This window comes from Zea mays, chromosome 5 (assembly GCF_902167145.1).
Source record: "Zea mays cultivar B73 chromosome 5, Zm-B73-REFERENCE-NAM-5.0, whole genome shotgun sequence".
Classification (NCBI taxonomy): Eukaryota; Viridiplantae; Streptophyta; class Magnoliopsida; order Poales; family Poaceae; genus Zea; species Zea mays.
The window spans coordinates 80,986,463-81,012,204 of record NC_050100.1 but is presented as its reverse complement, the minus strand read 5'-3'; the positions used below and the strand labels follow the sequence as shown (position 1 = coordinate 81,012,204).

The 25,742-nt window shown below is 50.8% G+C and overlaps 1 protein-coding gene across 1 annotated transcript; it reads right to left on the bottom strand.

The window, feature by feature from the left end:
- Window positions 1–2,703: 2,703 nt before the first annotated feature.
- LOC103626608 (dolichol kinase EVAN) lies at window positions 2,704–17,029 on the bottom strand. The gene is made up of 14 exons (XM_008647016.3): window positions 16,681–17,029; window positions 15,860–15,972; window positions 15,488–15,676; window positions 15,282–15,386; window positions 15,029–15,099; window positions 14,875–14,949; window positions 14,577–14,803; window positions 4,191–4,380; window positions 4,026–4,091; window positions 3,836–3,924; window positions 3,628–3,742; window positions 3,500–3,551; window positions 3,316–3,416; window positions 2,704–3,219 (listed from the first exon to the last, which is right to left on the bottom strand). The coding sequence occupies exons 1-14, from the start codon at window positions 16,899–16,901 to the stop codon at window positions 3,106–3,108; spliced, it is 1,728 nt and encodes a 575-aa protein (XP_008645238.1). The 5' UTR covers window positions 16,902–17,029; the 3' UTR covers window positions 2,704–3,105.
- Between the last annotated feature and the right edge of the window lie 8,713 nt (window positions 17,030–25,742).

The following is a 25,742-nucleotide window of genomic DNA, read 5'->3' as shown; positions in this document are numbered from 1 at the left end:
TAGGGGTACCCCCAACACTCCTAAACACGGTTGGTAACCACCCACAGCACAAACCGCAAAGACTGATGGGCACGGTTCAGGTCAAGGCTTCGTCTACCCAAGGGACACGATCTCGCCTCGCCCGAGCCCAACCTCGGGCGGGCACTGAAGTCCCGGACGAAGTTACGTCTCGCCCGAGGGCCTCCTCAGGCAGTGGGCGCACCCTCGGCACGCCCGAGGCCCAGCTTCGTCGAGAAGCAACCTTGGCCAAATCGCCTCTCCAACCGACCGTATCGCAGGCGCATTCAATGCGAGGATCGCCTGACACCTTATCCTGACACGCGCGCCTCAGTCGGCAAGATCGAAGTGACCGCAGTCACTTTGCCCTTCCACTGACCGATATGACAGGAAAACAGCGCCACTCACCCCGCTCCGACTGCTGTGCCAGCCACCCGGGCAAGGATGACAACAGCAAGTTCAGCCTCGGGCGCAACAGGAAGCTCCGCCTCGCCCGACCTTAGGCCTCGGCCTCGAGAGGAGGTCTCCGCCTCGCCCGACCCCAAGACTCGACCTCAGCCTCGGCCTCGGGAGGAATCGCGTCCTCGCCCGACCCCGGCCTCGGCTTCAGGAGAAGTCTCCGCCTCGCCCGACCTTGGGCTCGGACCGACCGCGCCACAAGGGATACATCATTACCCTCCCCTAGCTAGCTCAGGCTACGAGGGAACAAGACCGGCGTCCCATCTGGCTCGTCCCGGTAACAGGTAATGATGGCTCCCCGCGTGCGTCCATGACGACGGTGGCTCTCAGCCCCCTACGGAAGCAAGGAGACGTCAGCAGGATCCCAGCAGCACCGACAGCTGTGCTTCTACAGGGCTCAGGCACTTCTCTGACGGCCACGTTATCGCCTACGCAGGGCTCAAGCACTTCTCCAACAGCCACGTTGGCATGTACACAGGGCTCAGGCACTTTCCTGCCAGACACGTTAGCGCCTAGCTATACCCCTCATTGTACACCTGGACCCTCTCCTTGCATCTATAAAAGGGAGGTCCAAGGCCTTCATGCGGGAGGGTCGCGCGGGGGGAACGAGCTAACGAACAGGCTCACTCTCCCTCTCTCGCGAACGCTTGTAACCCCTACTACGAGCACACCCCCTGGTGCGAGATAATACGAGCCGTGTTTTCCCCCTTGTGTTCCATCTCGCGCCAACCCATATGGGCAGGGGCACGCAGCGACAAATTTACTCGTCGGTCCAGGGACCCCCGAGTCCGAAACGCCGACAAACATAGCATAGATTTTGTTTTAATAAAGCACAAAATATATGTTTCCTATCGATTAGGTAGGTGTAAATGTGGAGCCAATAATCAAGGTTCAAACACTCACTTATACATAATTTCACCTTATTTTTTACATAAACTCTTTTATTATAATATTAGAGAAGAGATTATAGGAGTGCGGGTTGGTTCTAAAGAAATATAGGGGTTTTTTAAAAAAATTGACGCGGGACGACCGTTGAAACTGATGCTTTAATATAGTAGAGATGTGTAAATTTTATGTAGAGAAGATAAATGAGTTTATAAAGTTTAGGATCTAGAAAATGATAGACTTCTATCACGATGACCCGGCCGATTGTATTCATATTGATTTTGTATGATTTTCACAAAAAATGATTATTATATAAATAGACTCAAAAGTTAGTCGTTTAACAGTTCACAACACCTGATGGCTAGACTCAACCAAAAAAAACTTAAACGAATATGTATTGGGTGATTCCTTTGCGTGTCCATGACGTGCTCCACAGTTTTTTCCTCAGTGATATTAACTGCGTAATTAATCCTTTCAAGTCTAATTAGTATAATACTCATGTGTTGCTATGACACACAATTATATTTAATTTCTATAAAAAATAATTTAATATTAAATATCAAAGTAAACATATGATCTACTTATCAGATAGTAAACAGATAAGAACAAATATTATACCCGTTTTGATGTAGATATTACAGGACAAAATTAGGAATTGGAATAAACTTTTTAGAATTATACTATTTGGTTGCGCGTGGAATTGAAATTTGGAATCAGAGACTCAAATCCTTGGAATTGGACTACAACTAGAAACTCGTTCTTCCAATACAGAGCATCAGCCCTTTGATTGTGTGGAATTGGACCACACAATTCTAAACTTCAATTCAATGACATCCAAACAATAAAATTAGAATTACATCTCATTTCAATACCATGAATGATTTGGTATTAAACCTAATTCAACTCTATATCCTCTAATATCGACATCCAAACGGAGCATTACACTTTATCACGAGTTAAAAATGAGCACGACCATTATTTTATAGCTCACTCGTGGCTCGTCTATCTTCAGCTAGCGATGTGTACTGTATGAAAGCGCTACGCTTGCTTGTGGCTTCTTGTTGTGTTGGACTTAAATGATTTCTCACGGTAGGGTAACAACCTACTAATAGGAGCTTAATGCTTGGGTGATTTTGTGCTCTAGCTTCGCCACTAGAAACTAGTGCTTTATATTAGTAAAGATTACTAGATAACAATATTATTACAGATATTATTCATTCTAGCTTCTAAAAATGGTGTATAAAAGTTAAATATCTTAGTTAAAATGTAAAGATAGAGTTGGATAGAGAGAATGTTTGGAGGGAATGGTTAGAGAACAGGAGAAATAGAGGGTGGAATGGATGAGGTATTTAAAAATGGATAGAAAGAGCAAATAGAGTGATCAAATTGATCAGCATCACAGCATGTTTCAATACTGTTCGTCCCAACAACAGTCAACAGGTTCATATAAAAAAAACTTTATGTACAGCATCCAACTGCCCAGCTCCGCCAAAAACACCCTCTACTGAACGACTGGAGAACATTTTATTTTTCTACTTCTGGTCATATGCCTGTACCGACTGTCTCAACCATGAGCACGTCCTCTCAACTTCCGAAAGGCAGGGTTACACAGAATGTGATCTGTTGAACTGAATCACCAGGCAGTTGATGCGCCGAGGAGACCAAGTGAGTAATGTCGAAATAACATATTGCACTACGTATATACTAATAGCGTGTAAACAAAAAGAGGATATCAAGGTCAGTTAGATGTACAGGATGCTACCCTTATAGACACAGAAGACTATAGAACACGAGGGGGATGAAGGCATTGTCCAGCTGTGCAGTGTATGCCTCCAATAACCCGCTCAATGTGACAGCTATCAGGAGCGATAGCCAATTCTGTGTCAGAGAAAATATGGTCAGTAAGTTACATTAAAGCTTGCTTTGTTGGTTTTGTTGTCGGTAGCAAGCTTAGAAGCAAGAGCGAAGCCGAACCTGCGAAAGAATGTACCCACTGGAAGCCAAGAGTGACACCAGGATCGAGCAGGCTGCTAGCACCGATGTTATGCCCGCTGCCGTGCCCTCGATTGTTTTCTCTATCATTTCAGAAAAGATTAAAGCGTAAGAGTCCAGAGATCCAAGGACTAGAAGGGCATAGCGAATAAGAAACTGGACTCACTTCCTGTCTTGCTCCATCTTAACACGCCATACTTGTACCCTATCATTGATGCCTAGGTAAAAAGGAAAACTAAAAGAATTCATGATATGATCAAAGATAGTGATTAACAGATCAGACACAGAACTTACCATGGTATCACCTATCCCCAAGCTGAGAATTCCGGCAAAAGGGGCAAGTGGTCGGTCATTTAATCCAGATGACATCCATTTCGGAAGTGCACAGCCCAGTAAGAGTGAAAAATGGCTGCACACCGATAATATTAGGTTCTCAACCACAGAACATGACAAGAAGTGGGATACGAAATGAAGAAAATGAAGCCTATTAAAGCACACCTACCTGACAATAAGAATCTCAGAATCACGATGATCAGTAAAGGCGTTCATAAACTGATGCACAACACGTCCAAGAGGGTATATTTCCCAAATCTGAGGCATGGTTAACATTTTGTTGGGGGCAAATGAGGGACGGGCTACTCAAATTAAATGAGGAAAAGAACTTGGGAAGACAGAAGAATAGGGTCTCTTACTCGTAACATCTCCAATATCAAGAAAACTGCAAATGCTGCACCAAATGCCAAGTCCAAGAAAGCAGGCTGCAAAATATTTTTCAGACCAAAATACTTAATATCTTGCTGGAAATTGAACCTTGTTTTAGGACTGATTGAAATCAAACCTAAAAACGCACAAACTACCTGAAATATAACTGCAGGAGAGAAAATGAGAACAGCGACAAGATGATAATACTTGCGCAAAAGAATCCTCTCTGTCTTGCTTTGCTTTGATATACTGTAGAACCTTCTAACTGATACATATATTACACATATCCAGTATGCACATAAAACAAGTCGCTCATGTGAATCAGTGAACATATAGTTAACAATCCTGTGAAATAATGAAGCATTAAGAAAACATGAGTGAACGTCTTAAAAAGATTTTACAAGTAATAACATCTCACGACGTGAAAATAGTCCATTCAAAAAATGTTCTCCAGCTAGTCTATTCACATAGACCAAGGAGTCCCTATTAAATTATGTCTATCAACCACTAAAAGGGGGCGTTTGGAAGCAAAGTATTTTTGGAGTTTTGAGGTAAAACCATGGTATTGGAGAATACCATAGTATTTTCTTTTTTGCCAAAAGGTGTTTGGGTACATTGTAAAAAACTCTGTTTTGAATACTATGGTTTTGCTGATACCATGGTATTTTTGGAAGTATTTGAAACTCTACTCCAACCCAAAGTTTTTGCCTATGACTAGACTCGCATATGTATACTAAATACTATTACCACCTGATTGGATGCCTGAGCACGCCGAGCCACGCTCGCAGGAGCTTGGCCGACTGGGTACGCCAGATTCCGTCGTATGCTTAGATGCACCCAAATAGTCTCAAAATGACTTATTTTGTATCTGCTCATACAGGTCGGGTCTTCCTTATACAGTCAACCAAACACAAGCTTGCACAAAGTCAACGCATATAGTGGCCCAGGACAAGATGATGCGAGCAACCAATCAAGCCATTAGTGTACCCGTTAGGGTTTTGGGGTTAGCCCCTTGTAATTACAGTCTCACCCCTGTGTAATGGGTTGGGCCCATCTAACTTGGACTATTAATACAAACACCCAACCTTGAGTTAGGGTTAGAGTTTCCCACATGGTATAGAGCTAGGTTTCCAACTCTCTCTTCTCCCCCCTCCTAGCCGCCAGCCACCTCTCCTCTCTCAGCAGCCCGCCGCCACCCCTCTCAGTTCGCCGGCCACCGCCGCCCTGCTCCGGCCGCCACCATGGCGGACTCCATCCCTCCCCTGGCGCGAGTCTCCTCTTGGCCGCCGAATCCCCCACGGGTGCAGCCACTCGCGAATCCGCGATCTCGACGCACCCGGCCACCACGACGCGGACGTCGCCGCTCGCTGTGCCGCCGCGGCCATCGTCAGTGCCGACTATATCCTAGGCGTGAAGCACCCCGACCTCCACGCACCCAGCCTCGGTCTCCACGGCTCGGACGCCACTGCACGCCACACCACGGACTTCGCCGGCGGCGACTCCCTCTTCCCTCCTGGCGGCTCCCTTCACCACGCCGACGACTCCCTCTACCCCCCGGTGGCTCCCTCTCCTATGCAGCAGTTGTTGGTCCAGCCCTCCTCCCCGACCTTTGAAAGGGAAAATAGCCTTAACCATTTTCCATAATTGATTTGGTGTTTGACGCCCATCACAAATCTTATGGACTAACTAGTTTGCCTAGTTGATCATTTCTCAGGTGCATAAGTTCATCTACAACTATTCTAAGTCGACTGTCCGGAATAACGTAGATTATTCCGGACAGGAGAAACTTTTTGGAAATTCACCTATGCACGGACCATCTAGGCCCTTACAGCGGACCGTCCGCGACACTAGGGCGAGCCTCGGACAGGAACACTGAAAAAACAACGTTTACACTGTGGACTGTCCGAAGGAGAAGCGAGCACCGTCTGAGACCAAGCGCGGACCGTCCGACCGTTGAAAAACCAGAAAAACCGAAGGTGACGGGTTCGGTAAAATGCATTTTAGCGTCCTCGCGGACCGTCCGGGGTGCACGGCCGGACTGTCCGCGACTGCTCTGACTGACATCTGACGATGCATTAAATGCACTTGTAGCCGTTGATATAGCCGTTACTGCTGACCGTTGTGATTTCAGCCGTTGATGTACAGGGGCGGACCGTCCGAACCAGGGGCGTAGTCCATCCACGGTTGGCAGAAAAGGAGCAACGACTAGGAAGTGATTGGTGGCTATAAATACAACCCCAACCACCTCCATTCAACACATCCAAGCATTCCACTCATACACATTCAATACAAGAGATAGCAATCCATTCCAATACATTCAAAGCTTCCAATCTCCTCAAGTGCCACACTTAAGACAAGCGATCATTAGTGATTAGTGACTTGAGAGAGTGTGATTCGTGTTTCATTTGTTGCTCTTGTTGCTTGGCTTTTAATCATGCTTTTTCATCTCCTTCTAAACTCTCTAGTGACTTGTAAAGCTAACAAGAGACACCTAAGTGTGGTGATCCTTGTGGGGTCTTTGTGATCCTTGAGATTAAGAAGAAGCACTCAATCGGACTGAGTGATTGATTGAGAGAGGGAAATGGTTGAAAAAGACCCAACCTTCGTGGCCTACTCAACTTCAAGGTTGCTTGCTTTAATCCTTTTCTAACTTGCCTTGATTGACAACTTCCAAGATGACTACGTGAAAGGGAAATGTGCCCTTGGGCTATTTCCATATTGTTTTGGTGATTAGATGCACAACACACTTGGTGAGAACTAACAAAGGTTAAGCAAAAGTATATCTAGATGGATCAAGTGTGAAGGTAAGTTCTAGACACTTGATCAATTATTTCATGTGCTAAACATGCTTGTCTAAGTGCCAGAAACTCAATTAAGTCAAGTTCAAAAAGAGCAAAAGGAGTTCAGCTGAAACAGCCAGTGGAGCACCAGCTGCGTGTGCATCGGACACTGTCCAGTGTGCACCGGACACTGTTCGGTGCACAGGCTGCTCAGCGACGAACTTGCTGCTCTCGGGAATCGCAAAGGACGCTGCGGTTAAAATTCACCGGACTGTCCAGTGTGCATTTTTAGCGTCCTCGCGGATCGTCCGGGGTGCACAACTGGACCATCCGCGACTGCTCTGACTGACATCTGACGATGCATTAAATGCACTTGTAGTCGTTGATATAGCCGTTACTGCTGACCGTTGTGATTTCAGCCGTTGATGTATAGGGGTGGACCGTCCGCGGTTGGCAGAAAAGGAACAACGACTAGGAAGTGGTTGGTGGCAATAAATACAACCCCAACCACCTCTATTAAACACATCCAAGCATTCCACTCATACACATTCAATACAAGAGATAGCAATCCATTCCAAGACACATTCAAAGCTTTCAATCTCCTCAAGTGCCACACTTAAGACAAGTGATCATTAGTGATTAGTGACTTGAGGGAGTGTGATTCATGTTTCATTTGTTGCTCTTGTTGCTTGGCTTTTAATCGTGCTTTCTTCATCTCCTTCTAAACTCTCTAGTGACTTGCAAAGCTAGCAAAAGACACCTAAGTGTGTGGTGATCCTTGCGGGGCCTTTGTGATCCTTGAGTTTAAGAAGAAGCACACAATCTGTCTGAGTGATCGATTGAGACTGGGAAATGGTTGAAAAGACCCAGCCTTTGTGGCCTCCTCAACGGGGAGTAGGTTCATTGGAACCGAACCTCGGGAAACAAATCGTTGTGTTCATTTGTGTTGATCTTCACCATACGATTTGATTCCTCCTCTTCTCTCTCTCTCTCTATGTTCTCTTGCTTACAATCTTTTGAGTTAGCTCCCAAAGTTATCCGCATTGATTGAGCAACTCATAGCAAGAACTCTCTTCCGCACTTCGTATTCATTATTATTTGTTTCTAATCCTAACCCTGGGTAAAGTTCGTGTTCAAAGTTTATAATTTACAGGTTTCGCCTTTCAGCCCCTCTAGGTGACTTTCAACCCTGCCGCGTCCAACGCCGCGGCCGCGGCCAGTGCAGCCGCGGCGGCCCGCACCACCACTGTGCTCGGGTCGTTGACGTCCTCCCACTACCCTCGTTGGCGAGCTCAGGTCGTTCTCACGCTTCGGCTGTACGCTCTCACCGACCACGTCCTCGACGACCTCGTCGCCCCGCTGTCTCCATCGTGGTACCAGATGGATAGCGTGGTCCTCTCGTGGCTCCACAGCACCATCACCGTTGAGCTACAGGACATCATCCGGACCAGGCGGACACTACTTTCTAGGCGTGGCTCGCTCTCGAGGGACAGTTCCTCGAGAACCGGGAGGCTCAGGCGCTCCACCTCGATGCCTAGTTTCACCAGTTCTCTCAGAGGATCTCTCTGTGGGAGAATACTGCCGCCAAATGAAGGGCATGGCGGACTCTCTCCACGACCTCGACGAGCCCATCGCCGACCGTACTTGGTGCTGAACCTTTTGTGTGACCTCAGCCCCCGCTACGGCCACCTGAATGCTCTCACAAAAGGATCGTGCCCTTCCCCGCCTTCTACGCCGTCCGCAACGAGCTTCTCCTCGAGGAGCTCACCATGGAGACTGAGGCCCCTGTGAAAGTAGCCTAGAGGGGGGTGAATAGGCTAAACCTGAAAATTATCACCACAAACTTCGAAATACTATTAAAACTACAGTTCAACTGGTGCAGACCAGTTCAACTGCTACACGGGCAAGTTGAACTACTCTGAACCAGTCCAACTGTTAAAGTAAATCTAGACTATGAACTATGCGAAAAATATAATATGAATTTCTTATAGAGGAAAAATTCAAGCGATAAGAAAAGTGTGGATGGTGAAGATACGAGAGTTATTTCACCACAAGATCCACCCGACGAGCAAACCCATATGTCTATCTTGCCAAACAAAAACACAATCACAGAACGAGCAGGAACACAAGACACAAGATTTATCCCGAGGTTCGGCCACACCACAAAGGTGTCCTACTCCCCGTTGAGGAGCCCACAAAGGGCCGAGTCTTTTTCAACCCTAATCCTCCACAACCCGACCACCAAGGTCAAGGGATTCTTTTTCTCAAACGTTGCTCACAAGAGCGGGGATTACAAACTTCTTGGGGTCGTCCACAAATTTGGAGACTCCCAAGCAACCTCAAACCGTCTTGAAACTCTAGGGTTTCAAGAACACCAAAATCGCACAAGATGTGTTTGCAACAAGATCAAGAGATTAGAATGAGATGGGAGAGGAAAACCAAATCTGTGAGCACAAGCACAAACCTCACACCAAAGGGCTCCTTCAAACGAGTTGAATCTAGAGCAAGTTTGGGTGAGAGAGGAAGAAGTGTGCCTTTGTCTCAAGTTAGGTGAGCAATGAATGTGGGGGTGACCAGCAGCATTAAATAGAGAGGTGTGGGGGTCTATATATATAGTCACGGCTCAAAACTAGCCGTTTGACCAGATTTTTCGAATCGGAACCTGTTGAACCGCCCTAGGGGGCGGTTCAACCGCCCCTGGCAGACTGCTGCACAGTCTGGTCAATTTGACCAAAACCGGTTGAACCGCCCTGGCATATCTGTCAGCTTGTCTGACTGGCAGACTGCTGGACAGTCTGAGCAGAGGGGTCAGGAACCAGTTGAACTGCCCCTGGGGACCAGTTCAACTGGTCTTTACCAGAAAGTTCAGGAGAGAAAACCCCAGTTCAACTGCCCCGGAGGCAGGTTCCACTGGTGTATGGTCAGAGAGGTTTACAATTGAAGTTGAAGTTTAACTACTGTTGAGAAAGCTCAACTGTAGCTGAAAAAGCTCAACTGTAGTTGAAGAAGTTCAACTCAGCTGAAGTTCAACTCAGCTGAAGTTTAACTCAGCTGAAAAAACTCAACTGCAGATGAAGAAGTTCAAGTGCTTTTCAACAAGAACACTCTCAGTTTCTCAAACCTAACAACGGTCAGAAACAGAGCGCTTAAGAGATTTTGGTTTTCAAAATAGCTTTTGAATTTGGAGGCCTGATCTATAGCAAACACCATTACACCATTACCTGTGCGAAAACTACTAAGGAAGAATTAGATCATGCGACTCAAGATATACATAAAATTTTATACGTCTGTCGCATAGAGTCTTTACAAGGGTACCGCTTATGTATTTTCTTTGTCCTTGAAACTTCCTATTTGATTTCTCAACAATGGCTGTGACTCCTTTAGTTCCTGTACATTCTGAGCATATACTAGGAGCATACTCGTTAGTACCCTTATTTGTTTTGTCATTAGATCACCAAAACCCTCAGTTAGGGTTGATTGCACTTACACCCTGCTCTAGCGCTGGCCCACTATAGTGCTCCTCCAGGCGGTCAGGCACCCTCGGGAGGCCAGGCCCCTAGCCCTCCGTCGACTGGGGCCACTACCCGCACTCCACTCGCCGCTCCTGCGGCCCCTCCTCTGGCTTCCAATGCCAACGGAGGTTGCCGTTCCCGCAAGGGCGGCCGCGGGAACGACGGCTCCCCGAGGTGGTCCCTCCGATCGGGGTGGCGGCCAGGCATAGCCGTCATTCTGCAACCCCTGGACCGAGACCATCACCATGTGGTCGGGCCAGGCCTCGAGTGCCTCCCGCCCTCCTACGCTGGCCCTCCTGACTGTGCCTCCCTACGGCGTGCCCCTCCGCCTCCGCCCCAGCTCCCACCCCGACTGGCTGGAGGGTGGGACCCAGCCGCCCTCGCCGCCGCCTTCAGCACTATGGCGATGACCACCCCCGTCCGACTGGGTGGTCGACTCCGGTGTGTCTTACCACACCACCTCCACCACTAGCATGTTATCCCGCTCCTCCCCCATCCCTCCCATCCCTCATCGATCGTCATTGGAAACAGTTCCACTCTGCCGGACACCTCAGTATGTGCCTCGGTTCTCCTTGGACCGTTCTATCTCAACAATGTTCTCGTAGCTCCTCACATTACTCACAATCTTCTTTCTGTTCGTCGGTTCACCATCGCCAATTCTTGTTCCATTGAGTTTGACCCTTTTGGTTTCTCTGTGAAGGATCTGGCCACCAGGACCCCCCTCGTCCGCTGTGAATCTGTGATAGCTCGGGGCCCCTCTACATGCTTCAGCCTTCCTCCACCGGCGCGTCCTCCCAACCCGTTATGGTCTCCACCACCTCCTCCACCACTTGGCATCGTCGTCTCGGCCATCCAGGACCCGATGTCATGACCAAGCTCACCAGTAATTTAGATATTTCATGTAGTAGGGTGACATTCTGAGGGCTTCTATCATGCTTGTCAGTTAGGCCGACATACTCGTCTCCCATTTCCTACTACTTCTAGAGCTGAGCAGGCTTTTGATTTAGTTCATTGTGATCTCTAGATTTCTCCTATACTCAAGTCTTTCTAGATATAAATACTACTTGGTGATTTTGGATGATTTTTCTCACTTTCTTTGGACTTTTCCTCTTCGGCTAAAGTCCGACACGTTCGTCACCCTCACTCACTTCTTCGCCTGGGTCTCCACCCAGTTCGGTCGCCCGGTTTGTGCCCTTCAGTGCGATAACAACCGAGAGTTTGACAACAACGCCTCTCGCTCCTTCCTCTCCCACGGCGTTCAATTGCGTCTCTCGTGCCCTTACACCTCTTCCCAGAACGTCCGAGCAGAATGCATCATTCGCACCACCACCAACTAGATCCGCTGCCTCCTCTTTCAGGTGTCTCACCCTGCCAGCTACTAGGCAGAGGCCCTGAACACCGCTACACATCTCAATCGCCTCCCCTTGAAGGCGGTGAGCCATCCCACTCCCCACTTCGCCTTGTATGGCACAGCCCCCTCCTACAACCACCTTCGCGTGTTCGGTTGTGCCTGCTATTACAACACTTCATCGCTCCCCATAAGTTATCTCCTCGCTCCACTCGCTGTCTCTTCCTCGGTTACTCCCCTAACCACAAGGGGTATCGATGTCTTGACCAGTTGACCTCGCCACCCACCGCATACTCATCTCTTGTCACGTCGTTTTCGACGAAGATGTGTTTCCCCTTGCTGGCTCCTCCCCACTCGTCGATCTCGACTCTCTCCTTGAGTCTGATCCGGTTCTCCCTCAACCCTGGTCGCTCCCGTCTGCTTCTCCGTAGGCTTAGACGCCACCGCTCGCGCCTCTACCCTCACCACGTGCGACCTAGACGCCCCGCCTTGCGTCGTTACCCGCACCACGTGTCCCCCGCTCGCGTCTCTTCCCACGCCGCGTGCGGCCCCGTCGACCACGCCAACGCCACACACGGCCCGTCGACCACGCCCGCTCCACGTGAGGACCGCTTCGCCGACTCCACTCTCGTCTACCACCGCCGCGAACGGGCCACTCCCTCGGGCCCCGCCGAACCGGCACCGTCGACGAGCGCGGCTCGCTTCGCCGACCCTGCCCTCGTCTACCACCGCCACGAGCTGGCCCCTCCCTTGGCTCCTGACGACCCGTTGGCCCGCACCGAGCCTTCTGTGTACCACCCGATCGTCATCCACCGTGACCCCGGGCACGTCCACCCGATGGTGACTTGTCGTGAAGTCGGCGTTCTCCGCCCCATCGACTAGCTGATCCTGGCGGCTGACAGGCAGTCAACACGGCTGCCACTCCTCCGGATGCCTCCCCGGTTCCCTCCTCTGTTCGCGCCGCCCTCGACGATCCCCACTGGCGGCTACGCGGCCCCTGCTGGCCAACCACACCTAGGATCTGATGCCGTGTCCACCAGGCACCAACGTGGTCACGGGCAAGTAGCTCTTTCGCCACAAGCTGACCTCGGACGGCTCCCTCGACCGCTACAAGGACCGTTAGGGCATCACCTAGCGTCCCGGAGTGGACTACGACGAGACCTTCAGCCCCATCGTCAAGTTCGCCATCGTTCGAGTCGTCCTCTCCCTCTACTGGGATTGGACGATCCATCAGCTTGATGTCAAAAATGCCTTCCTCTACGGCACTCTAACGAAGACTGTCTACTGCAGCCAGCCCACCGGCTTCATCGACACCGCTCGTTCGAACCTGGTCTGTTGGTTGAACCGCTCCCTGTACGGCCTCAAGCAGGTGCCACGGGCATGGTATAGTCGCTCTGCCTCCTACTTGGCCTCCATCGGCTTGTCGAGGCCAAGTCGAACATGTCCCTGTTCATCAACCGGCGCGGCGACATTGTGCTCACGGCATTCACCGCCGACCTTCTACAGCGCAGGATCGCCGCCCTTCAACGAGAGTTCACGATGATGGACCTAGGGCCTCTTCACCACTTCCTCAGCATCACTGCCGAGAGCCGGCCTCAGGGTCTCTTCCTCCACCAGCGCCAGTACGCCATCGACATCCTGAAGCGGGCTGGCATGTTCGACTGCAAGCCCTGCTCCACGCCTGTCGACACCCAGGCGAAGCTCTCTAAGGACGACGGGCCTCCGGTCATCCTACCGGAGCCTAACCGGCACGCTCCAGTACCTAACCTTCTCCAGGCCCGACATCGCCTACACTGTCCAGCAGGTGTGCCTGCATATGCACACCCCGCGAGAGCCCCATCTCACCGCTCTCAAGCGGATCCTACGCTACCGCTGCGACTCCCTCGACTACAACCTTCTACTCCAACCCTCCCAAACGTTAGAGCTCGTAGTCTACACTGACTCTGACTGGGTTGACTATCCCGACATGCGCCGGTCCACTTCCGGTTATGTCGTGTTCTTGGGCGCCAACCTCGTTGGGCCACCAAGCGGTAGCCCGTCGTCTCCCGCTCCAGTGTAGAGACCGAGTTCCGTGTTGTAGCCAACGGCGTGGCAGAGGCCTCCTAGCTGCACCAGCTACTCTAGGAGCTCCACAACCCCCTACAGCGTGTCACCCTCGTCTACTGCGACAACGTCGGTGTGGTCTACCTCTCCACCAATCTCGTGCAGCATCAGAGCACGAAGCGCGTGGAAATCGACCTGCACTTCGTCCGCGAGAGTGTCACTACCAGTGACATTGGGGTTCTCAGCGTCCTCACCACGCTACAGTTCACCGACATCTTCACCAAGGGGCTACCGCCGAGTGTATTCACCGACTTCGATCCAATCTCGACATCTGTACAGGATAGAGTTGAGACTGCGAGGGGGGTAGAGTACCTGTTAGGGTTTTGGGATTAGCCCTTGTAATTAAAGTCTCACCCCTGTGTAATGGGCCAGACCCATCTAACTTGGTCTATTAATACAAACACTCAACCCTGAGTTAGGGTTTCCCACTAATACCATAGTTTGAGATACTTTGTCTCCAAACACGTATTGCTAAGAGTGATGTAAAAAATACTATGGTTGTGTCATGGGCTCATGGCATCTTAAAACCGTAGTATTCCAAAACCATGGTTTTGAAATACTTCGTTTCCAAACACTCCTTGATAGTGCAGGTATAAGATGAACAAAATAACTTTGCTATTATATCATAGAATATATAATTTGACATGTGGAATCCCATTAACAAAACAACTATATTTAAACACAGGGGATATTCAATTTAAGAGTGTTAAATTAAATGAAGTGTATTGACAAACAGACGCATGGCCATGTGCATGCCTTCTAGCCTCTTCTCATAAAGAGGTGAACTGTGATGCTTACCAAACAAAAGGATGCACTTTGAGGCCTTGGACAAGGTGTGTCCATGATGGCAGTAAAAATATTAACACCACCGCCAACGAGATATAGAATATGGCAGAATCAATTCTTATTCGCTTATGTTCCTCAGGTGTTTGTGTTTGTTGCTTTCTCTCCTTTGTCCAGCAATACCAAACTTTAAGAGAACTCTTGTATAGTAACGGAAGTAGAAAAAGGACAAGTAAAATCCCCTACCAGAATGAAAGCGGGTAAGCATAAATGTGCAATGGGACTCATGTCACACAATCAAAAGCAACCCTACCTGAATAATTGCGGTCATATCGCTTCTAGTTTGAGGTGTGTGAATGAATGCTTTTGATGACATGGAGAACTCCATCTGACATCACAAATGCAAGGGAAAATAATTAAGCAAATAAAGAATCATCTTTGTCACTAGCTGGTAGAATAAAGCATACCTTTGAAAGTGTATGTGCCAACATATCACCAAAGTAGAGAACAAGACCACCTGACACCAAAAGCGCCTCCCCTGAAATATGCAAAAGTGTACATACATGAGGGGGGGGGAGTGAATAAGTCCAAGAAGACCACAAGCGATTATTAGACCTGTATATAAGATATATAATGAATTTCTACTAGCACATGAAACTAGGCACAATGAAAAAGAAGGGAAATGAAGTTCTAGTTACATCTTAGGCTTTAGTTACAAACCAAAAGATGCGCATGAGGGAAACTTCTCTAGGATATGCTTGATTAAGATCACAGCAGCCACTCCATGACAGAGCATATACGCCATATTGGTCGTTACCATCAAGCCTACAATAAATCCAGCAAGTAGATCAGTTTGAGAACTTCCTTGGTTATGCAGTATGCTGGACCTAAATTACATTTAAATGTGGGTTACACATGTGTGTTACCTTCATCAGTCTTCAGTAGAAAGGACAAAAAGAATGTCATGAGATATAAAACTATAAACAATGAGCCGTACTCCAAATGTTTAGAGATCCCATTGCTGGGAGACTTCTGTAGATGCCAAAGGAATAAAGCTAGCACACTGAGACAGCTGATTGATGCTGCCCAGTACTGCATTTCCAGGTATGCAAATTCTGGAAATGTAAGACAGATTATAATTAGCAAATTGTGTCCATGACATTAAAGAAACTGATGGACAATGAAATAGATAACAAATATCACTTCGAAACCCTTTGAATTGTTAAATTTGAATGTGGGATTGAGGCAGATCTTCATTTAATAGCCAACACGATCAAGACAACAAAATAGAAACACACCTTTAGGTCCATTAGGATCAGCTGGTAGGAGCCTTGACAGTTGAATTAACCGAGAAAGCATGACGCTGGGCAGAGTAGTGGCGCCAAGAAGTATGCCTGACGAAGCACCTGGCCTGTAGCACACAATACATCATTGTAATGGCTTTCCTTTTTTATTTGTCTTGCTAGAAGCACAGATAAGAGCACTTATCGAGTATACACTACAAAGCAAGCATACATCGCAAGAGGCGAACTAAGAGCTTAGCAACTACATTAGGGTACAGGCGGTGTAGCCCCAAGAGAGCATGCAAGTGGTCTCGGATATCACAGAGTCCCAATTAATCTGAAAAGGAGTCCACTGGATAGTTACTAGACACTAAGGCACATTTCGATGCCATGGAGAGCGAACCACAATTGGATTGCATGTCAAAGCCGACAACCTGACTGGATACGAAGTCAGACCTTACGCATGACGCTGTCTCCAGCGCACCTATAATGCATATTTGCTTCCCAATTTTAACGCGTGCAATGCAGCCCACACGCTGAAGAATTCTGAATTTGATCATCACCCGCACGAATCAGCCTTCAGGTTTTCCTGCTCCACCAGGAGCTTTGAGCACTTCACTACCACTCGCTTAAAAAGGAGCTCCTACACCCCTGGCCCTAGCCTTTGTTGGGGAGCTTCACTTCAATTTACTCCGCATCAATAAGATACCCACACGATACCGGGATCCGCACGAAACCGAATCCCGAAGATCCCCGACCCAATTGGACGGCGATAAGGGAGAGGGACAGCACCGGACGAGAGAGAGAGAGGAGGTGCGCAGCCTGCCCGCCCGCACCTGGTCCTGAAGCGGCGAAGCGGGGCGGAGCCGGAGCCGTCCACGGCGAGCTCGACGGCGAGGGCGGCCGCCACGAGGACCGCGAGCGCCGCGGCGAGGTGCACCGGGGCCGCGAGTGCCACGCGGGCCGCGAAGAGGAAGACCACGAGGCGCTCGCCGGTGAGCAGCGCCGCCGCCGGTGACGGGGACGCGGGGGCGGTGGCGCGCGCGAACCCGGCCATTGGTTGGACCGTTACGCCAACGCGTCGGCGGGTCGCGTGGGCTTGGTCCTGTCCTGTGTGATGCTGGTGCCGTGGTGCGGCGCGAAGGGGTGGGGTGATGCGGTGGGTCAAAGTTGGTGAGCGACTGGGCAACGCGTCTCGAGCACGGCATGGCTCGTGTCATACGCCAGCAAACGTGGGTTTCATTACGGCTAGCTGGTTTCATATAATCTAAGGTATTGATAAATATTTTAACCGTTGGATCAAATCTCTCTCAATCTCCTCCAATTTAGAGCATATTCGTTTGTGCTGGATTTTTCCCGAAATTGCTTTAGCTCATCAAACCTTAAAAAAATTATCAATCCAGCTAGAAATTGTTCCAGGTGTTCAATCCCCCGGAACCGAACAGACACTTATATAGATTGAAATTAAAACAAACATAAATATCTTCAACAGGATACCTCAAATACGACACATATTTTAGGAAATAAAATTTTACTTTCGTCCTAAATTAGAATTCATTTGATTTTTTTGCCAAATTTAATTGGCTCGTCCTTTTTTTTTGCCAAAATCCAAAGCCACATTTAAAGTATATTATAGGATAAAACAGTATCACATTTAAAATTAACATTAATTATAAAATTTTTGATTAAGACAAGCCAGTCAAATTTAGACCAAGTTCGGTTTATTTCCAATCCATGTGGATTGAGTGGGATTGAGATATATTTTGACTTGCTATTGATTTAAACCGACTCGATCCTACCTAATCCAATCTCTTGTGCTTATTGCTTGTGGTTTGTTTGTTCTCTCCCTCTCTACGTTCTCTTGCGCTACTCTTTTCTTATATTATATTGTGTTGCTTCAAGTTAAATTCTCATTTAGAGAAGCAACTCCTTGCAAGAAAGAACTTGTGTTTATTGTCTTCTTATCTAAGCTCTCTTGCATTATTCTCCACTAACATTTCTAGTAGTATTGTTATTGATTAAATTCCACACTCTTTGGAAACAATACTCGTTGCAAACAAAGGACTTAGTTTTATACTCCGATAATTGTGAATCTTGTTCTAACTACTAATCAAGGGATCTAGTTTGGATTTAGTATTATAATTTTTAGGTTTCGCCTATCCACCCCCCTCTAGGTGACTTTCAATTAGTATCGGAGCTAGGCACTTCATATTGAGTCTAACAACTCGAAGTGATGGCTCGTAGAAGATCCCAAAAGAACAAGAAGACACCTCTGAAGGAAACAATGAGGTAACTCTTGAGATATTACTTTCCGATTGTTCTAATTATAATTCATGGTCTACTAGGGTAATAAATGCTTTTAGAATCGTAGATCCACAATTAGAACAAATTCTAGACAAGAGTATCATTCCTTCTAGCTATGATAGAAAAAATGCTTCCGAGTAAGATCTAAGATGTATACGCTTAAACTATCTAGCTTATGACATCTTAAGTAAATCTCTTAGCAAAGAATATTATCGTGCCTTCATAATAAGATATGATGAACCTATTTGTGATGTGCATGATATTTGGACTAGAATTAAAACCAAATTTTATGAGTCCAAACATGATGGTTTATTTTGTGCTTCTACTTCCTTTGGTATTTGTGAAACTAACCCTTTGAAGGAAGAAGAAGAAAATGAACGATGGAGACCAAACGATGAATCCACCTCTCCAAAAGGTTTGTCTTCCCATTTTGATTCTGAAAGTCGCCTAGAGGGGGTGAATAGGGTGAATCTGAAATTTACAAACTTTACGCACAACTACAAGCCGGGGTTAGCGTTAGAAATATAAACGAGTCCGAAAGAGAGGGCGAAAACAAATCACAAGTAAATAAGGCGGATGACACGGTGATTTGTTTTACTGAGGTTCGGTTCTTGCAAACCTACTCCCCGTTGAGGTGGTCACAAAGACCGGGTCTCTTTCAACCCTTTCCCTCTCTCAAACGGTCACCTAGACCGAGTGAGCCTTTCTCTTCAATCAAATGTGACACTAAGTCCGCTACAAGGACCACCACACAATTGGTGTCTCTTGTCTTGGTTACAATTGAGTTGGAATCAAGAAAGAAAGAAGAAGAAAAGCAATCCAAGTGCAAGAGCTCAAATGAACACAAATGTCTCTCTCTAGTCACTAATTTGGTTGGAGTGATTCCGGACTTGGGAGAGGATTTGATCTCTTTGTTTGTGTCTTGTATTGAATGCTATAGCTCTTGTATGAGGTGTGAAGGCTGAAAATTTGGATGCAATGAATGGTGGGTGGTTGGGGGTATTTATAGCCCCAACCACCAAAGGAGTCGTTGGTGGAGGCTGCTGTCGCATGGCGCACCGGACAGTCCGGTGCGCCACCGGACACTGTCCGGTGCGCCAGCCACGTCACCCGGCCGTTGGATTCTGACCGTTGGAGCTTCTGACATCTGGGCCACCAGACTGTCCGGTGGTGCACCGGACAGGTCCTGTAGACTGTCCGGTGCGCCTTCTGGCTCTGCTCTGACTTCTGCGCGCACTGTAGCGCATTAACTGCTCTCTGCAGACGACCGTTGGCGCGAAGTAGCCGTTGCTCCGCTGGTGCACCAGACAGTCCGATGAATTATAGCAGAGCGGCTACCAGATTTCCCGAAGGTGGCAAGTTTTGAGTCTGGTTCCCTGGTGCACCGGACACTGTCCGGTGCGCTAGACCAGGGCACACTTCGGTTGTCTTTTGCTCTCTTTATTTGAATCCTTTCTTGGTCTTTTTATTGGTTTGTTGTGAACCTTTGGCACCTGTAGAACTTATAATCTAGAGCAAACTAGTTAGTCCAATTGTTTGTGTTGGGCAATTCAACCACCAAAATTAATTAGGAAAAGGTGTAAGCCTATTTCCCTTTCAATCTCCCCCTTTTTGGTGATTGATGCCAACACAAACCAAAGCAAATGTATAAGTGCATAATTGAACTAGTTTGCATAATGTAAGTGTAAAGGTTACTTAGAATTGAACCAATATTCATTCTCATAGGATGTGCATGGATGCTTTCTTCATATTTAAAATTTTGGACCCGTTTACACCACTTGTTTTGTTTTTGCAAATGTTTTGGACATTCTTTTTCAAAATTCTTTTGCAAATAGTCAAAGATATATGTCGGGGACCATAATTAGGGGTACCCCCAAGACTCCTAAATCTCAGCTAGTAACCCCCATCAGCACAAAGCTGCAAAGGCCTGATGGGCGCGATTAAGGTCAAGGCTCAGTCCACTCAAGGGACATGATCTTGCCTCGCCCGAGCCCGACCTCGGGCAAAGACAGTCGACCCCGGAAGATTCACGCCTCGCCCGAGGGTCCCCTCAAGCAACGGACGCACCGTCGACTCGCCCGAGGCATAGCTCGGGTAGGCTTCGCGGAGAAGCAACCTTGGCCAAATCACCACACCAACCGACCATATCGCAGGAGCATTTAATGCAAGGATCGCCTGACATCTTATCTTGACGCACGCTCTTCAGTCGACAGGGCCGAAGTGACCACAGTCACTTTGCCGCTCCACTGACCGACCCGACAGGAATACAGCGCCACCTGCCCTGCTCCGACTGCCGTGCCACTCGCCAGAGTGAGGTCGACAGCGGCTAAGTCTAGCCTCGGGCGACATAGGAAGCTCCGCCTCGCCCGACCCCAGGGTTCGGCCCCCGTCTCGGCCTCGGAAGATGGACTTCGCCTCGCCCGACCCCAGGGCTCGGACTCAACCACGACTTAGAAGACGACGAACTCCGCCTCGCCCGACCCCAGGGCTCGGACTCAGCCTCGGCTTCGGAAGACGACGAACTCCGCCTTGCCCGACACTAGGGCTCGGACTCAGCCTCGGCTTCGGAAGACGACGAACTCCGCCTCGCCCGACCCCAGGGCTCGGACTCAGCCTCGGCTGCGGAAGACGATGGACTCCGCCTCGCCCGACCCCAGGGCTCGGACTCAACCTCGACCTCAGAGGAATCGCCACCTCGCCCAAACTTGGGTCCGGACCGGCCACGTCGCTAGGGGGGCCATCATTACCCTGCCCCTAGCTAGCTCAGGCTACGGGGAACAAGACCGGCGTCCCATCTGGCTCGCCCCAGTAAACAAGTAATGATGACACCCCGCACGCTCCATGACGACGGCAGCTCCCAGCCCCTTACGTTAGCAAGGAGACGTCAGCAAGGATCCGACAGCCCCGACACCTGTACTTCCGCAGGGCTCCAGCTCTCCTCCGACGGCCACGACATCACATGAACAGGGTGCCAAAACCTCTCCGACTGCCACGACGGCATGTACTTAGGGCTCTAGCTCCTCTCTGCTAGACACGTTAGCACACTGCTACACCCCCCATTGTACACCTGGACCCTCTCCTTACGCCTATAAAAGGAAGGTCCAGGGCTCTCGTACGAGAAGGTTGGCCGCACGGGAGAACGGGCCGACGCATAAGGCTCTCGCCCTCTCTCTCTCCCACGCGAACGCTTGTAACCCCCTACTGCAAGCGCATCCATCCGCCCTGGGCGCAGAACAACATGAAGGCCACTGTTTCCCCTTACTGTTCTCCCCCCTTTGTGTCCTGTCTCGCGCCGACCCATCTGGGCTGGGACACGCAGCGACAATTTACTCGTCGGTCCAGGGACCCCCCGGGGTCGAAACGCCGACAGTTGGCGCGCCAGGTAGGGGCCTGCTGCGTGTTGACGAACAGCTTCCCGTCAAGCTCCAGATGGGTAGTCTCCAGCAACCTTTCCAACCCAGGACGATGCTCCGTTTCGGGAGTCTTGAGTTCATGTCCCTCGACGGCGGCTACGACATGATACTCCTTCCTCCGCCGTGCGACAGCGACAATGGCGGCCGTCAGCCCGCCCGCCGGCGGCGGAATCAACGAGGTCTTCCCCACATGGCGGAAGAACAACATCCGTGTTTGTCCCGTCACCTCCCCCACCGACGGAGGAGGAGGCGGGGCAACCATGGCCAAGCAGGAGGCGACACCTTGTCGGTTGTCGAGCAAGTCGACAACGTCGGCGCCCCAGCGGGGGACACGTCGGGCTTCGACCTTACGTCTGAGACGAAGACGAGCGCTATTTCCCCGCAACACGCCAACCCCAAGCAGACAAACGACGCCAGCACGCTCGCGAAAGACTTGCTGGGCGTTGCCCTCGTACCTGAGACAACGGTGCAGTCCGCCCCTGACGCGACTTCGTCACCGCCCGTCGACCAAGAGGTACCGACCGATTCCCATCTCGTGTCTTTTGGATTCAGCTTCGACCCACCAAGCGACCTCGCTTCGGTGGAAGCCTTCATAGAGGCATGTACCAATCCTCCGGGGTACCATATGCGGTCGCCCTGGGACAGACTGACGGCCGTCTCGACCTACGGACCCTCGGGTTCCGAGGAAGATGTCGAGCCCAACTTTTGTTGGGATTTCTCCGGGCTCGGTAACCCTAGTGCCATGCAGGACTTCATGACCGCATGCGACTACTGCCTCTCTGATTGTTCCGATGGTAGCCGCAGCTTCGGCGACGAGGACTGCAGCCCAAGTCGTGAATGTTTCCACGTCGATCTAGGGGGTCCCGGCGAAGGCAACCATCTTGGTATGCCGGAGAGCGGTGATCCCCCTAGGCCTGTGCCTCGCGTTGACATCCTTCGGGAGCTAGCTGTGGTCCCAGTCCCTGCGGGGGGTCAGGACGCACAACTTGAGCAAATCCGCGAGATGCAGGCCAGGCTCGACGAGGGAGCAGGAACACTTGAGCAGTTCCGGCGGAACATCGGGCAGGAATGGGCAGACCAAGCTCCGTCCGGAGAAGCGCGTCATCTACCCCAGGGCATCCAGCACCGCATTGCTGACAACGTTAGGGCAAGGCCGCCACCGGCTTCCAGTGGGGTCGGCCAGAACCTGGCTGTAGCAGCAATACTACTCCGCGTGATGCCGGAACCATCGACCACCGAAGGGCGGCGTATCCAGAGAGAGCTCAAGAATCTCCTAGAGGATGTCGCGGTCCGACGGGCCGAAAGCTCTGCCTCCCGAAGGCAGGGGTACCCCTCGGAGCATCGCGCCGCGACTTCCCGATTCGTGCGGGAAGCCTCGGTCCACACCGGGCGCACGCGCAACACAGCGCATGCGGCCCCGGGTCGCCTCGGCAATGAGCACCACCACCGCAACCGTCAAGCCCACCTCGACGAGAGGGTGCGCCGAGGCTTTTACCCCAGGCGTGGGGGATGCTACGACAATGGGGAGGATCGGAGCCCCTCGCCTGAACCACCCAGTCCGCAGGCTTTCAGCCGGGCCATACGACGGGCGCCGTTCCCGACCCGGTTCCGAACCCCGACTACCATCACAAAGTACTCGGGGGAGACGAGGTCGGAACTGTGGCTCGCGGACTACCGACTGGCCTGCCAGCTGGGTGGAACGCACGATGACAACCTCATCATCCGCAACCTCCCCCTGTTCCTCTCCGACACCGCTCGAGCCTGGCTGGAGCATCTGCCTCCGGGGCAGATCTCCAACTGGGACGACCTAGTCCAAGCCTTCGCCGGCAACTTCCAGGGCACGTACGTGCGCCCTGGGAACTCCTTGGATCTCCGAAGCTGCCGCCAGCAGCCGGGAGAGTCCCTCCGGGACTACATCCAGCGATTCTCGAAGCAGCGCACCGAGCTGCCCAACGTCACGGACTCGGACGTCATCGGCGCGTTCCTCGCCGGCACCACCTGCCACGACCTGGTGAGCAAGCTGGGTCGCAAGACCCCCACCAGGGCGAGCGAGCTGATGGACATCGCCACCAAGTTTGCCTCTGGCCAGGAGGCGGTTGAGGCCATCTTCCGAAAGGACAAGCAGCCCCAGGGCCGCCAGCCGGAAGACGTCCCCGAGGCGTCCGCTCAGCGCGGCACCAAGAAGAAGAACAAGAAGAAGTCGCAAGCGAAACGCGACGCCGCCGATGCGGACCTTGTCGCCGCCGCTGAGTATAAGAACCCTCGGAAACCTCCAGGATGTGCCAATCTCTTCGATAAGATGCTCAAGGAGTCGTGCCCCTATCATCAGGGGCCTGTCAAGCACACCCTTGAGGAGTGTGTCATGCTTCGGCGCCACTTTCACAAGGCCGGACCACCGGTGGAAGGTGGCAGGGCCCACAACAACGACAAGAAGGAGGATCACAAGGCAGAGGAGTTCCCCGAGGTCCACGACTGCTTCATGATCTACGGTGGGCAAATGGCGAACGCCTCGGCTCGGCACCGCAAGCAAGAGCGTCAGGAGGTCTGCTCGGTAAAGGTGGCGGCGCCAGTCTACCTAGACTGGTCCGACAAGCCCATCACCTTCGACCAGGGCGACCACCCCGACCGCGTGCCGAGCCAGGGGAAATATCCGCTCGTTGCCGACCCCGTCATCGGCAACGTCAGGCTCACCAAGGTCCTCATGGACGGAGGCAGCAACCTCAACATCATCTACGCCGAGACCCTCGGGCTCCTGCAGATCGATCTGTCCTCGATCCGGACAGGCGCGGCGCCTTTTCACGGGATCATCCCCGGGAAACGCGTCCAACCCCTCGGACAACTCGATCTGCCCGTCTGCTTCGGGACTCCCTCCAACTTCCGAAGGGAAACCCTCACGTTCGAAGTGGTCGGGTTCCGAGGAACCTACCACGCAGTACTGGGGAGGCCATGCTACGCCAAGTTCATGGCCGTCCCCAACTACACCTACCTAAAGCTCAAAATGTCGGGCCCCAACGGGGTCATCACCGTCGGCCCCACGTACCGACACGCGTACGAATGCGACGTGGAGTGTGTGGAGTACGCCGAGGCCCTCATCGTCGACCTGGAGAGCCTCTCCAAGGAGGCGCCAGATGCGAAGCGCCACGCTGGCAACTTCGAGCCAGCAGAGACGGTTAAGTCCGTCCCTCTCGACCCCAGCAACGACGCCTCCAAGCAGATCCGGATCGGCTCCGAGCTCGACCCCAAATAGGAAGAAGTGCTCGTCGACTTTCTCCGTGCAAACGCCGAATTTTTCGCGTGGAGTCCCTCGGACATGCCTGGCATACAGAGGGATGTCGCCGAGCACTCGCTGGATATCCGAGCTGGATCCTGACCCGTGAAGCAGCCTCTGCGCAGATTCGACGAAGAAAAGCGCAGAGCCATAGGCGAGGAGATCCACAAACTGATGGCTGCAGGGTTCATCAAAGAGGTATTCCATCCTGAATGGCTTGCCAACCCTGTGCTTGTAAGAAAGAAAGGAGGGAAATGGCGGATGTGTGTAGACTACACTGGTCTAAACAAAGCATGTCCGAAGGTTCCCTACCCTCTGCCTCGCATCGATCAAATCGTGGATTCCACTGCTGGGTGTGAAACCCTGTCATTCCTCGACGCCTACTCAGGGTATCACCAAATCAAGATGAAAGAGTCCAACCAGCTCGCGACTTCTTTCATCACACCTTTTGGCATGTACTGCTACGTTACTATGCCATTTGGTTTGAGGAATGCGGGTGCGACATACCAAAGGTGCATTAATCATGTGTTTGGCGAACACATTGGTCGGACCATCGAGGCTTACGTCGATGACATCGTAGTCAAGACGAGGAAAGCCTCCGACCACCTCTCCGACCTTGAAATGACATTCAAGTGTCTCAAGGCGAAAGGCGTAAAACTCAATCCCGAGAAGTGCGTCTTCGGAGTCCCCCGAGGCATGCTCTTGGGGTTCATCGTCTCCGAGCGGGGCATCGAGGCCAACCCAGAGAAAATCACGGCCATCACCAACATGGGGCCCATCAAGGACTTGAAAGGCGTGCAGAGGGTCATGGGATGCCTTGCGGCTCTGAGCCGCTTCATCTTGTGCCTCGGCAAAAGAGGCCTACCTCTGTACCGCCTCTTAAGAAAGACCGAGTGCTTCGCTTGGACCCCCG